General features: G+C 34.8%; 1 protein-coding gene across 3 annotated transcripts in view; it reads left to right on the top strand.

Moving 5' to 3' along the window:
* Positions 1-15,086, top strand: part of LOC136872053 (PC-esterase domain-containing protein 1A) — a 221,735-nt gene that overhangs the window by 103,235 nt on the left and 103,414 nt on the right. For all 3 annotated transcript variants that reach the window (XM_067145913.2, XM_068227287.1, XM_067145905.2), the window contains one exon: positions 9,836-9,909. In XM_067145913.2, the coding sequence (XP_067002014.1) occupies positions 9,836-9,909 (74 nt within the window). The remainder of the gene's footprint in view (positions 1-9,835; positions 9,910-15,086) is intronic.

Genomic DNA, 15,086 nt, shown 5'->3' with positions numbered 1-15,086 from the left:
ACAACTTCATACATCCATCATGCAGCTCTGGATGGGTTTCGAAATAAAGATGTCAACTACTCGAGTAGCAGGGTTCCTATTACGAAAGCGGGCATTCCAAATACAGGGCAACGTGCTGTTATTAGCCGGCTGAAAATCCCACTGGACTAGTTTTACAGGTGTTACAGGTACGGGACATTCTATGATCTCAAAATTGTTTGTCAGTTCACAGTATTCGAATAATACTGCATCATACAAACTCGTGGTGATCAGTTACGCCGAAACATACAGGAATAGGTCAGCGGGCAGCGAGTATTCAGTGTCCAAATGAAGCATGCGCTGTCACGGTAACAGAAGTGCACTTCAACCGGCCAACTAGTCTCGCAAAGCATTTCGCAGACCAAAAATCGGCAAGTTTCCGCAAGTAGAGGAGGATCTGCTTAAATATATGATTTTGTTATGCAACATTGGATAAACCGTTTCTCTCGAAATAAGAATGAGAACTAATGTATCCGCAATAAAGCATCGAGTGACCAAGCACCATTATCTCAGATTACGACGATATATTTCAAATATCCCTAAATTGAATACATTAAGAACAAAATTTATGTTTTTATCTTCATTTTGGTATATAATACCTCACATTTAATAGGAAATACAAATTAATACAAAGGATTTTGCATTTGTGTTAATATCTCAAAATCTACTTTTGGTGCTTGGTCAAGTGATGCATAACACCATCCAATTGTCATAATTCTTTCTCTGACTGAGCTACAACTGTGTTTTCATATTTGTAGTTCTACAAATGACTTGGTTCTTGCCTTCATTCTGCTCAAATTGAAAAGTTTCTCATCCGGATGCAAGTTATCTGTAATTCTGGAGGAATATCTTTTATGATCTGCACAACCGTGGTAACTTACAGGGAAAAAGTGAGAGCAGATGCAATAAATAATATAATTGTACACTTCAGTGAAAATACATTACTGGTACTACAAATAATAGTGATGTTGGTGTTTAAAATATTGTCCAAACTTAGCCTAAGTTTTAGATTATACATGCCAAATCAATTAAGGAAAGGGTAAAAATCACTGCACCCGAAGACATTCCCATACTGAGTGTCTAAAATGTCACCAAGACAATGTTCTTGCTTGATATGCTTAGCTTGTGTAAAATTAGGTGAAGTCATATTTATCTTTTAAAAAAAGTTGTGATTCTCTCTCCACTGTAGACATTCAAGACTTCACAGTACATATTTCCTTTTATATGAAATGGAAACCTTTTTTTCCTCCCAAGGCTCTACTCATTACCTAAAGACTTCAAAAGTTTTTAGGCCTAGATGTAGTCTTCGCTAAGTTTATTTACTCACCAAAAGATGCAGCACTGTTCCTCATCCACTGTTAGTGTGACTGTATAATTTTTGAATCTGACCTTGTGCTCAGGACATGTCTTGCATTTTACTATTTTACTATTACTCGTGAGGAACAACTTATGACAAAGTGTTTGTTTACCTCTATTAACATGTCAAACATGGTACAACACCTCTTTAAAAATGAATCAGACTGTTCAACAGATTAAAATACGACAGATCAAAAGCTGATAATTATATGTTACTACAAACATATAGTACAAAAACCAAAATTTCTTTTAACATGTCATTCTTTTTAATTATAATTACTAAGGTGTACACCTTATAAAAAATTACCACTTTTGTATTAATGACTATCAGCTTATATATGTAAATATTATTTTAGTTTTAATATGTATATTTTCTAATTTTACTATTATGATATCACTATAAGAGTCACGATCAATGTATTTTATTGCCTTTGTATAATAAATTTGTCCTAAGCTGATGATGACATATAGTTTTGTCGAAACCGGTACCAAAAGTTCATAACGCGATGATTTAACAGAAATGTAGAAATTTTCACGTAATACCGGTATATAGTATTGAAAAGATGGATCTTATTATTTTCTTTGTTTGTTGTGAATCTTGATTCAATACGGAACCCAAAGAATGAAATTCTTAACGTTAAATAATATAACCTACCAGGCAAAAAGTAAAGCTCGTTATAATATGAGCCTAAGGATTAAAATAGGAAAATTAATCAAAGACATCGACTTTATTAAGAAGTGCATTGCTCACAATCTGACTCCTAATTTTTTAAAGAACAACAACAAAAGCCATGTTTTATCACATCGATATAAAGTCTACCATAAAACTAACAAATTATGGCTTAAAAATGAACTAGAATTTCTACATAAAAAATCTCTCTTAAACAATCGATTATATGAAACTCACCTCGAAGTTGTTACGTTGCTATCAGACTCACAGTGGAATATTTTCCAAGAGAAAGTTTACAGTAAACTATCCACTTTGCTTGCTCAGAAACAGTCCACCCTAAATAACAAGTTTCAAACCCTTCTTAACAAATCTTCCACAACCAAGAAACCACGCAATAACTCAATCAGATCAAACACTGCTAGTCACCACCTAGCCCAATTTTATCCTCCATTCATCAACCTATCTAACGCAACGTTTGATGACGAAGAGATTGCTATTTTGTCAAAGGACCCTAAGCATAACTGGCCAAACTATAACCCATCAAACATCGCTAAAAAACTCGTAATGGAAACAGAAACAGTGATCAAAAAAATGCATTATGACATACAGGATGAGCTCAGACATGAAGCTAATAAACAATTAAAGAAAACCTTCATATCACCTACTCTGAACATAACAAAATCACAACTTGAAGATAGAAAAAAGATCATTCAACTCAAGAATAAAATAAAAAATACCCACACCATCGTTACAAAGGCAGATAAAGGAAATACCACTGTAATAACGGATCAAACAGAATATGTATCTAAAACAAAAAAAATTCTTCACAGATAGCACCTTTACAAAGATCCAACCCAAGCTATTCAACGGCAGCTTAAGCAGACACTTAAAAATACATCCTTTCTCCTAGCTGACAGCGAAAAAAAGTAAACTTATTAATATGAACCCAGGACTACCCACCGTCAAAGCACAACCTAAAATTCACAAAACTGATGTCCCGATACGCCCTATTGTAAAATATAGACCAAGTCCTTTGTATAAAATAGCACAATTCATTCAACAATTCCTTAAAAAACACTATAATTTTCAGTCAAATAATCCATAAAGAATACACTACAACTTATTAAACAGCTGGATAATTTTAAACTTCAACCATATCACTCTACACTCGTTTGATATCACTAATATGTACACAAGCATTACACCAGAAAAACTTTTACATATTATCCCTCGAAACTTACACACCCATAGTCAACTTGAAATATCTGATTTTATGTTTATTTTATTGACAAAATAGTATACAAACAAGACGGACTAGCCATGGGCTCATCAGCGTCCGGCATCCTACCAGAAATATACTTGGACTTTTTAGAACACACAAAAATAGACAATAATGCAACATACATTTCTGGTCCAGATATGTGGATGATGCATTCATTATTTTGGACCAACGCACCATAGACGCAGCTACTACTTTAACACACCTAAACACTATCGACGCAGACATTAAATTTACGCTTGAATCTGAAGTCAATAATGCCATCAATTTCCTAGATCTCACTATAACCAGGTCAATAATGCCATCAATTTCCTAGATCTCACTATAACCAGGTCAATAATGCCATCAATTTCCTAGATCTCACTATAACCAGTCTTCCTTCCTCATTTAAATATAAAATTTATAGAAAACCCACACATACTGCAACAACAATAAAACAGGACTCCATACATCCCCTTAATCATAAACGGGCCACCTACAATAGCCTAGTACACAGAGCATCCAATATTCCTATGTCGAAATCAGACCTTAATAATGAATTAAACACTATACGCAATATAGTTTTTCATAATGGCTACAATAAGAATTTCATAGAAAGTATAATTAGCAAGTTCAGACATCACCCAAAATCCAACCTACTTAAACTAATAAATCTTTTTAAAAAAATTTAAAAAATGTCAACTTTTACCTTCAGTTGCAATATTAATAAAATTACGAACATATTTAAGAAGCAGAATATCAACATTTCCTTCAGAACCAATAATAGAAACCTAGACATTCTACAAAACTCTAACTCAACACTTCCAACCCTTTTGAAAAGTCAGGTGTCTACAGATTTCATTGTAACGACTGTCACAGTACATATCTTGTACAAACCGGTAGATCATTCAAAATCAGATACACAGAACACGTAAACGCAATCAAATACAGAAAATTTTCCGCAGTAGGCCAACATATAAACGACTATAAACACTAATTTTATGGCTTAGACCACGGTATAGACATTATTGAAATAATAAATAAAGGCCCCGTACTCTGTTTAACTGAACAGTTCTACATTTCACTTGATCAGTACCATAATCCAAATTTTAATCTCAAACTTTCTGAAAACCTACAATACGTATGTGATACATTCATTACAATATTGAATAATCTTAAAATACCCAAAAATTGATCAATCTTCAAAATAATACATAACACACTTACATATTACCCTTACCGCCACCCGCGCTCACCCGATTATAGTCCTGCTCTACCGCGCTTCCCCTTCCTCCTACTTAGCAACTCCGCCCCTCCCCGCTCTCTCCGAAGGCCCGTCCCTCGACATTCAGTCTGTCAGTTCCTCCCTGATACACCTACCATCAACTTGGCACCTGAGGCGAGTCTTCTATACTTTAACAATATCTTTTCCGGTATTTACGTAATTCTAACTCGCGTCTTATCCTTCTTATAGGTTCAGTCTTGGTTCAAGACCTTTCTAGATCAACCTCAGTACTTTCAACTTGCTTCATAAGATCCTTTCAAGCATCATTTCAACAAGAACCTTGGTTATTTTACGGTGTTCAACCCATATCACTTAATATGATATAAGTAAACATACAAGGGGACAAGCCGAATTTTCCAATAAACACTTTGCTTGTCAATATCAATCTGCCATCACATATAAACTTAATTTATCTCTTTTTTTTGTCCAACCCTTGTCCCGTTTCCTTACGGGGTCGGGTATGAGGTGAGATGAATCTGTCGTGGCAGGTTTTTTATGACCGGATGCCCTTCCTGACGTCAACCTCATCAGAGGAGTTAGAGATGAAATGAATGACGTGATATATGATAGTAGGGAGAGGGTGAAACCTGGTGCCGGCACATAGCCTACTCCTGTCGAATAGCACCAAGGGGTCTGCTCAAGGCTTAACGTCCCCATCCGACGGACGAATCACCATCAACAGCGTCATATGCCCTCACTCCATATGAGCACTGCGGAAAGGTTTGGAATTTAATCCAGGCTTTTGGCACGCAATCTTGTGATTAGAAATTCTGATGGTAAAAATTTTTTCGACCAACGGGACTCGAACCGGCTAACCTCGGTGTTAGACCGTTTTAGACTTCAGCGCCTTAACGATCATGGCCACCAGGCAGGCTATAAACTTAATTTATCTATGTTGGTTAAATTGGACATTGTACTAAAATTCTTCATCCGTTAAGTCCAAGTTGAAGCCCTATTAGAATATTCTTTACATTCTATTGTGTATATACTCATGAGGAACAACTTATGACTAAGTGTTTGTCTACTTCTATTAACATGGCTACAACGCCTCTTTAAAAATGAATCAGACTGTTCAAAAGATTAAAATACGACAGATCAAAAGCTGATAATTATATTTTACTACAGACATATAGTACAAAAACCAAAATTTCTTTTAACATGTCATTCTTTTTCATTATAATTACTAAGGTGTACACCTTAATAAAAAATGACCACTATTGTATTAATGACTATCAGCTTATATGTGTAAATATTATTTTAGTTTTAATATGTATATTTTCTAATTTTACTATTATGATATTACTAATAAGAGTCACGATCAATGTATTTTATTGTCTTTGTATAATTTGTCCTAGGCTGATGATGACATACAGTTTTGTCGAAACCGATACCAAAAGTTCATAAACGTGATGATTTAACAAAAATATAGAATTTTTCACGTAATATATAGTATTGAAAAGGTGGATCTTATTATTTTCTTTGTTTATTCTGAATCATGATTCAATACGGAACCCGAAGAATGAAATTCTTAACGTTAAATTTTACTATGCATTTCCCATTTGTTGGTTCACTTGAATATAACCTATAGCACTGTCACCATAATTTTCTCTGTTAGGGCTGTAACATGAATAAAGTTTATTGTTCAATACAGATATAGAAAAATGAACTAAAGATATTTAATGATTCTCTTTCATGGGCCTCGTAAGTGGGAGGCCTGTTGCCCAAACCATAAATCTATATTTTTCAGTAATGATAGGTTATAGAACTATAGTACTATAATTAAATATTAAATATGAATTTATATATTAATAAATGTTTATACAATATATCTAGCTATGTATATTTTTATGTTAGTGCTGAAGTCCGATTTGTTACTTCAGTAATGGTGAAAGCCCAGAAATGTAATGTTATTCTCTAATATGGGAATCACTCTAGAAATGAATAGCAAAGGTGATTTAAGTTATTACTATCCCTGTTCATTGTTATCCTAATACTATGAGTTACAGTTAGGGACCTACATTTTTCGTTTTTGGGTTTTGTTTTTTATTGTGGAAATCAACGTTGTTTTTGAAGAATTTTGTGTTAATTTTTTAGCATCATCTTGCATTATGTTTAATCATCATATTTTGGGATTTTAAAGGTACTTTTTCTTGTAAATAAATTATTAAAGAATGATATGTAGTTTTATAAGACATACGCACATTTTTATCATTCAATTATCACTGAAGAAGGCATAATATGAAAGAAAAATACATAGTAGTATTTTTTTCTGTCAAAGGAGAACATGGTCACTTTCCTGTTGCAATGCAAGTCGCTCAAAACTCCTGAGTAGCAAGAAGAGAAACATTCACAGTCAACATTAGCACATGGTTACCCCACTGATTGGAAAGTTCTGCCACTAAATTCAGGATGACTGTCAAGCAAACTAATCAGAACTTTCACAATATTTATTTTTCCATCTCGCAGTTTGATTGGTTTGTTCTGGAACTTCACTGTACCCTTTTGTGATCACTGAATCATTCTCATATTTTAAAAATGGAATAGACTTCACTTTTTCCACTAGTGCTGGATCAACATTTCTGTTGATGAATACTGGACTACACACATATAAAATTTATAAAGTTGATATATTTGCGTTATTGTCTCATTTAGTTTTATTTTGCAACATAAATCAGTCCAGTTTTTGAATTGTTAACAATGTTATGTATAGGTTACTGTTCCCCAAGCATTTTGTTATCGCAAACACGAAAAACGCAGCTCCGTAGTTATAATACATTGCATGTATATTTGCTGTTGATCCACGAGACTCTGCAGCCATAAAACAGTCATTAATGGTTATGAATTTCATGTTTTTGGTCCGTATTGAACTGAGTATAATATGTAAGTAATAATAATAACAACGTAAACGTTTCCACCTTTTCAATACTAAAATATATTCACAAAATTATAAATTACACGGTACTAGTTTCGACCCATCTAGGGGTCGACCCCTATAATTTATAATTTTGTGAATATATTTTAGTATTGAAAAGGTGGAAACGTTTAACCCTTCTTCTGTAATTTTGAAGTTATTCATGATCGTGAATAATAAACATTCGGCTTTTAGTAACAGCTGATGCACAATGGCTGGTAGAGCTGCATGCGACACTGGACCGTGACTTCAGAAGACAGTTTACTCGCCTTGCGGAAAGAGACTTTAAAATATATTTTTTAATGGTAGAAAACAAGGCAACTTATCCCAATGCACTATTTCATTAGTGTACTTTTCAACAAAAAAATTGAAAATTATGCATGTTCCCCATTGTCTCCTTTACTTGTAATGTACTTCTGATGCTCAGATTTTGGATGTAGTCTTTCTCCTCAGCATCTTCATCTCTGTGTCATTTAGAGGACTCTTGTGGTGTTCATAGAATGTCCAGCATTTCAAAGCAGTCTACTTGGTCCCCCTATTTGGATATTAGAACTACTGGACTGTCTCAAATCTGCAGGCATTTCTTCAGTGGTACAAATTTTTACAACTTTAACAATTGTTTCTTGTATGTGCTGTATGAGTTCATCTCCTTTGAGAACTATTGGTAGACCATCAGGTCCTGTGTGTCCTTACTGCTTTGCTCACTTAACAGATTTAACTTTAATGTTGACAGGAAGCAGAGTTATTGCTTGCTGTATTGTATCATACAGCTGCTCATCAAAGCCTGCTTCTTGATTTGGGTCTTCAAAGTGCTCTTTCCATCTATTCATGACTAAGCATTGATCTCTGAGGAATTTCACCACCACCATCTTATTTCCGGATCAGAATGAATTTCTACCAAACATGGTGGGACCCAAGACTGCTTTTGTTGCTTGGAAGTACTGTTCTGAAAGTCAAGGGCTGTAGCTACATAGCTTTCATTCAGTTTGTTCACTTTCTTGAACCATGTCACCCACTGTCGCTGAACCTTCTCCACAATAGGGAACATCCATGATCCGGAGTTTTATTTTAAAAGGTGCTAATCTGATTCAAAATATTGTGAAAAATTCAAAAAATGTTGTCATAATGTAGAAATAACTCTAAACATGATAAAAATCCAAATTAAAGTGCAAAAATATCTGCCAGATATTGCAATTCTTCAGGTTTAGTTGTTCAACATTCATTCTGTAGTGCACAGGTTCTTCATTGGACATTTCTGTTCTCTGAGATAATGCTTCAGTTTCTTTATCATTGTTGTCACACCAGTCCTGATGTTCTCTGATTCTGTATCCCACAGTTTCTTTACAGGCATCCTGAATAGCAGAATTTTACATTTAACATTTTATTAATTTTATTCTGAAAATGAGGGTTACACCTTAATTTTATGACTTGATTTTGTAGTTCAAGAACATGCTCGTGGCATAGAAGAGTAAATTTTACTGGCCTGTCAGTCTTGGAAGTTATTTTCTTCAGTAGGTAGTGTATGGTGGAGGGAATTTCAGCCTGAGATTGGTTGTATCCTTTTCATCTCATTCTGTTGTTTAAATCGGCAAGATCTTAAAAATATCTGTAATCAGCTAGAGATGTTTAAAACTAAGTTTGATGGTTCATAATGTTATGTATCCTCTCTCATCAGACATAATGTCAGGACCTATAGATATAATTATTGATTCAACTTTCGCTATTCACTTTGGTGTAGTTAGAAAATCAACTGCATTTTTTTTATCAAATGGTACGTTATTTACTGTATGAAAAAAAAAAAAGTGCATGTGAGTGGATTTTAGCAGCCAAGGAAGGTATGGTATTTAAATGTGACAGTTACATGTTGTTGGCTCACATTGAAGAATAAACCAGAAAATATTCTCTTTCCTAGATATATTTGAAAAAAACTGTGTTTCTGGCTACATTTCACCAGAATCATGCTTGTCTACCGAGAGGCTATTGAAATAATGAAACATGGCAACTGCTTCAACAAGAAAGGAGTGGGTCTACTTAATTGTGGTGACCTGAGCTTGCTGCAAAACATAACAGTGGTCGCTTAGGGGTCACACTGCACAAAACGCTAACGTCGATCTTAATTGAGGTGTTGGTAGTTGCTTAAAGGGAAAGAATGACATTGCCAGATCTTGTCTGTCTTGAGTGTGGTTTCTCTAACTCTTAAACTTGGGCACTGTCGTGATCCTTGCCTTAGTTAATCACAATGCTGTCATTACAGTAACACAGGTTGCCATATATGATTTACTTGTACATTTTGGGTTTTCTCTTTATCAGTTTTCTTATCTCAGGTTTTCCTTGCAGGAGAGCCCCAGATGGTATTCATTGGTTGCCTATACCCATGCGCCATATAACCAACTTGCTGCTCACACATATCTGTAAGTTCTTGCAAAAATTAGTACCAAGTGATCAGTTATGAGATAAAGTCTGTAGTACTAAGGCAGAACCTGATATGTCAAAGAACTTCATTTTTCAGGAGGCACTTTTAAAAGTTGGCGAGCTTGCTGAAATTCATATTGTATTTCAGTGACCTCTAAATTGAAGTGGTATGTGAATGTAATATAAAGAAGGAACAAATTTTATTCTTATTTAGTCGGCAAGTTCAGGGAACAAATCACTTGGTTGCCTCGGTACCTATACGGAACATATCAAAATCTTTATTTTGGGAACAGCCTATTCTACGAGCACCAGAATCATTACTGGGCTTTGTCATCATGCTCTTTGTTGCAACGCTACTATATTAGCATTAAGATTGAAAATTTGATTTTTTGACTTATCAGGTTTTGCTTTAGTACCGCAGAATTACGATGTGTATTCTTGCATAATTCATGGCCTGACGTAAGTTACACATTTCAAGGAATAATATAAACAACATACTCGAATAGAAATTAAAAAAGTGTTCTTAAACATAAAACGACATGTTTCAGCCAATCAAATGGGCTTTTTAGGAGTCCTAAAATCACAGTGGAAAATAGATGCAAGAATTGCATAAGGATGTAGATTATGGACTTTTAGTTCACTGGAAATGAAAAACCATTTAATTAGATGTAAGCTTCAGTGTTTTAATGTGGAATATAGAAATATTTGGCTTAGTCATCAGTTCTTGTCGCATATTGTCTCACAGTACCTCACTCCTCATGCTACCATTGCTCACAAATGCCACTTTATTTTTTTCCTCCCAGTCCTCGCTGAAATTTGTACCGCGTCCAGCACAGTAGGTGTCCTCCTTCAAGGTGTTTCATGTCAGAAGAACCAGAAAGTATTTCTGATTGTGAAGCCGGTCACTTTTTTTAGGTTCCTTCTTTAGATGGCGGATGTGAAGGAAATATGCACACTCGCTCTATGATTTCTTGAGTTTCTGTGAGGGTCAGGAACTTCCAGGAGATAATGTAGGTGAGGTGCTAACAACACGTTGATCATGATATAGATTGTGAGAATACATAAAAAACCATAAAAACATACTGCAAAAACTGTAAAAAATATAAACACCTGTAATACAGTATTTATTAAATGAGAGGAAAGTTAGGATACATATATATACATGAAGTAATGATATAAAGTACCGGTACTTGCAACAAGTTTTCAGCATCTCAATTTTTACCCTGTACTGGTACATCATGTCCTAGACTTTATTTTTTGAAAATGTCTGTGATTTTTATACATATTGGCGGAAGAGTTAACTGGCACACTAACACACACGTTGCTTCACGAACGAAAGATAAACAACAAACTCGTCATGAGACGTGAATACTGAAGGTAGAGATGTGAAACTGTAACATTCATTGGTTGATTGTAAATGTTGCGTTCCTACCCAGCCAATAGCGTTACTTCTTATGTATTGGTTACTTTGAAATCGATATCCAACTCGACCAATTGCATACATGTATGGGCTACCAGAACCACATCCTGTAAATGCGAATACTGTAATCCAATCCGCGCACCCCAATATTTGAAAATGTTTTTATTAATAGAAAATTGGCTTTAATTGGCTTTTTATGTATAATAAATTAATCCTATATAATGTTCAATACCGGTACACCAAAACTGAATAAGATAATCTTCACGTGCTGTTGGGTAGACAACCCGCTCGTCAGGATTGTGATGTATTTGCTTACCTTCCCCTGATTTTTAATCAGTAAGTCTCGAAAGTTCATGCCCTAAAAAAACTAAATACGCATACAAATATGCTCTTAAAAACTTAAAAATATGCTAATATGTACTTTTAAAATTAAAAAATGGCAGTAGACAAGTCAGGTTAGTATTGATAATAATAAACTTACATTTGTTCCTTGGAGGTTGAAGCAGAAATGGTCCCACTGTCAATGCTGAGTGATGAATTGCAGTTCACAACTATCACTTTGCACAAATTTTCAACTGGAAAACATTGTCGTCTCGCAGAACGCTTTTGTAACGTGAAAAACTTCTTTCCACATCACAAGATGTTATTGGGGCATATTTGAATGATAACTGCTCCACAGAAAGAGGAAAGTCTCTTGATGTGACAGATGGTTTTCCTTTGAGAATGTCTCGAATATCATGCAACTGTTTATAACCAGGATTTTTGAAGTTACATAATTTGTTTTTTCCTTCACTTTTTGTCCTATACTACCAGGAACAGAATTTAGATTGGATATCGTTTTTTTTTTTTCTTTTCGAAAATAGTATTTCCTTTAAGGGAAATCCTACAGCTTCCAGTGATGTTATGGCGGTTGGCAAAAAAAAAAAAAAAATGGCCATTTATAAAAACAAGATTCTCTTTTAACTCAATGCCTGACAGAATATTTTGCACTGTCTGTATTGATGCAGCTTCATTCGAGTCCAAAGAATTAACAACCTCTTTGAATACTTCTATGTGCTGAGCATAATACAAAGCTGCATCCAGCTATGTTCCCCATTGTGTTAACATTGACGCAGGAGGAAGTGGGACATTGGGTGTTGTTGATCTAAACAACTTGACTCTTGAAGGAGATTTAACAAAAATTTTCTTTGAACAGGCCACAAATCGATCTACCAGTGGGAAAGAATTGCGGATTGTCTCAGCAATGCGATTAAGAGCATGTGCCGAACAAGTTATATGAATTAAGTTAGGAAAAATGCCTTTCAGTGTTTGTCCTGATTTTGCCATAAAAATACCTGCATCGGTAACGAATATAAGTAGCCGGTCGTATTATTGATTCCAGGTGGCCATGATAATTTCTATGAGTCCATCACACACTGCGTTACAGTTACATTGTTAGTGGCCGGCAATTCACACACATTAAGAAGATATGGTATCGTCTTTTGTTCCTTATTTAAGGCGTCCACAATTACATTAGCAATAAATCGGCCCTCAGAATCAGTGGGTTTATCAATAGACAACCACACAATCTGATCCGCTAATTCAATTTGTAAATTTGACAATACGTTACTGTAACAACGTCCTACATAAGTCTTACACAATGTACTGGTTTCAGGCACATGTTGTAGAGTTTATTTGGCAAGAAAATGTTTTAATGTGGGGTTATTAATTTTATACAAGGGAATATCAGCAACTAAAAATGCTTGGCACAAGTCGTAAGAAAATTCACTAATCCTACTTCCTAAACACTCTAATAGTTGTATTTGAACAGGCTCTTTATTTGCGAGTTTGGTAGTTTAATTCTCCTTATGTTTTGCTTTGTTTATGTGTTGAACTATTTGAAATCTTTTCTCACTCCCTATAGTTTTCTCACACGCTCCACAATTCGTTACAATGAAATATTTTAACACACATTAAATAGGGAAAAGGGAAGGGGCCTAAAAATATTTTCGCTATTATCTGTAGATATTAAGTCACCTGAAAACTCCTTCTGTAAATTAGTTCGTCTACAACTCGAAGTTGCTCTTATTTTCGGCATTTAAAGAACTTCTTAACGGACACTTTATGCACGAAACATAGTTTGGTCACAACCAGTTCACAACACCATTACACGACTCAATGGACAGCCAGTCAACAGCTAAGCACAAAATGTGAGGGTAGTATGATGAAACGGGATTCACTGCGTGACATCATAACTCCTCACCACATGACAAGTTGCGTCATCATGTGCAACATTACTGCCAACATCAACCAGATGAAAAAAAAGCTGATCAAAAATACTACAAAAACCATCAGACTGATTAAAATATGCCATATAGGCGCTAAAATATTAAAATAAGATGCATTTATCAAAATCACGAGAATATGCAGTTATATGCACCATAAAAGTGTGTTTAAATGACTGAAAATTCCATAATTCGTGCACATAATGTATAAGCATACATTTTCAACCCCTAAAAAAACATGCAAATGCATGAACTTCCGAGCCCTAGTAATCGGGTAGTTTCGCCTGTGTCTTGTATAGTGTGTGCCGTCTGGTATTAGCTGTATAGAGACATATTGTGCAAAATACCCGGTAATTAAAACAGGATGAATATCAATTATGTTTTGAAGGAAAAAGATGTTAAACATAAGCAAAAAGGCTATATTTTAATTCGTTATACTGAAAGTTTGAAATTCGTTACAATGAAATATTTTAACACACATTAAATAGGGAAAAGGGAAGGGGCCTAAAAATAGTTTCACTATTCTGAACATTTCGTTAAACTGGCTTTCGTTACAATGACATTTTACTGTATGTAGACAATTTTAAATTTACATATTTACACTCCAAACACTGTACTCTTAGAATAATAATTACAGTAGAACCCCTTTTTAACAAATCTCGGGGGGATTTGATATTTCTTCCTTAAAAGGGGGTGCAAAGAAAATAGGCCATATACAAGAAATAATAATACATTTATGTCCTTTAACTAATGTAATGTCAAGAAATAATAAATGAACATAATACTAAAAACTCAAATTAACCCAAGAATAACAGAAAATATTTACAGAACATCAGATGTAACAAATTCCTTAGTGGACCATTGGGAGCACAACATTCAGGAAGGAAAAGAGAAATAGCTTTATTGACTTGCAGTTTTAAATTGAAGGACCAGAGACCTAACATGATTTTAAAGAAATTTGTGAAAAGTAGAGCATGAGAACCAGAAGAATAAGCATATTAACCTTCACTTGATGAAATAGTCCAGTACAGTAGTTTGCTTCCTCTTGCCCAGATGTCCCACAGAAAGAAGTTTTCTCTCTATTTGGTTGAGACTGTTGATGAGATCTTCGTCAATGTTGAAGGAGGAGAAGGACTGGCAGACAATATCCAGTCCCTCCACTGCTGCCCCAAAAGTTGGTTCTGCTGGATCCTCTTCTTCCTCTTCAGTACTTCTGTTTGCATCGTCACAAAGGTCTCCAATGTCCATCTGTGGTGCTGAGGTTAGAATATCATCACAAGTAACAAATTCTTAGAAAGTTGTGGCACTAAGAGTCCTTTGATACAACCCCCTATTCTTCCCTAACGTCATCAGTAGTGTCATCTTCATTAAAAACTTCTGAAATGGCACCAAAACCTGCATGGTCAAAGCAGTTTTGAATAATGTCTGTTGCGACTAGTTGACATGCTGCTACAAATATATGTATGGCTTGGAGTATATTCAATTTAATTTC

Source organism: Anabrus simplex, chromosome 1 (genome assembly GCF_040414725.1).
Source record: "Anabrus simplex isolate iqAnaSimp1 chromosome 1, ASM4041472v1, whole genome shotgun sequence".
NCBI classification, from domain to species: domain Eukaryota; kingdom Metazoa; phylum Arthropoda; class Insecta; order Orthoptera; family Tettigoniidae; genus Anabrus; species Anabrus simplex.
Note: the sequence above shows the minus strand (reverse complement) of the source record. Positions and strands in the feature narration are given on the sequence as shown.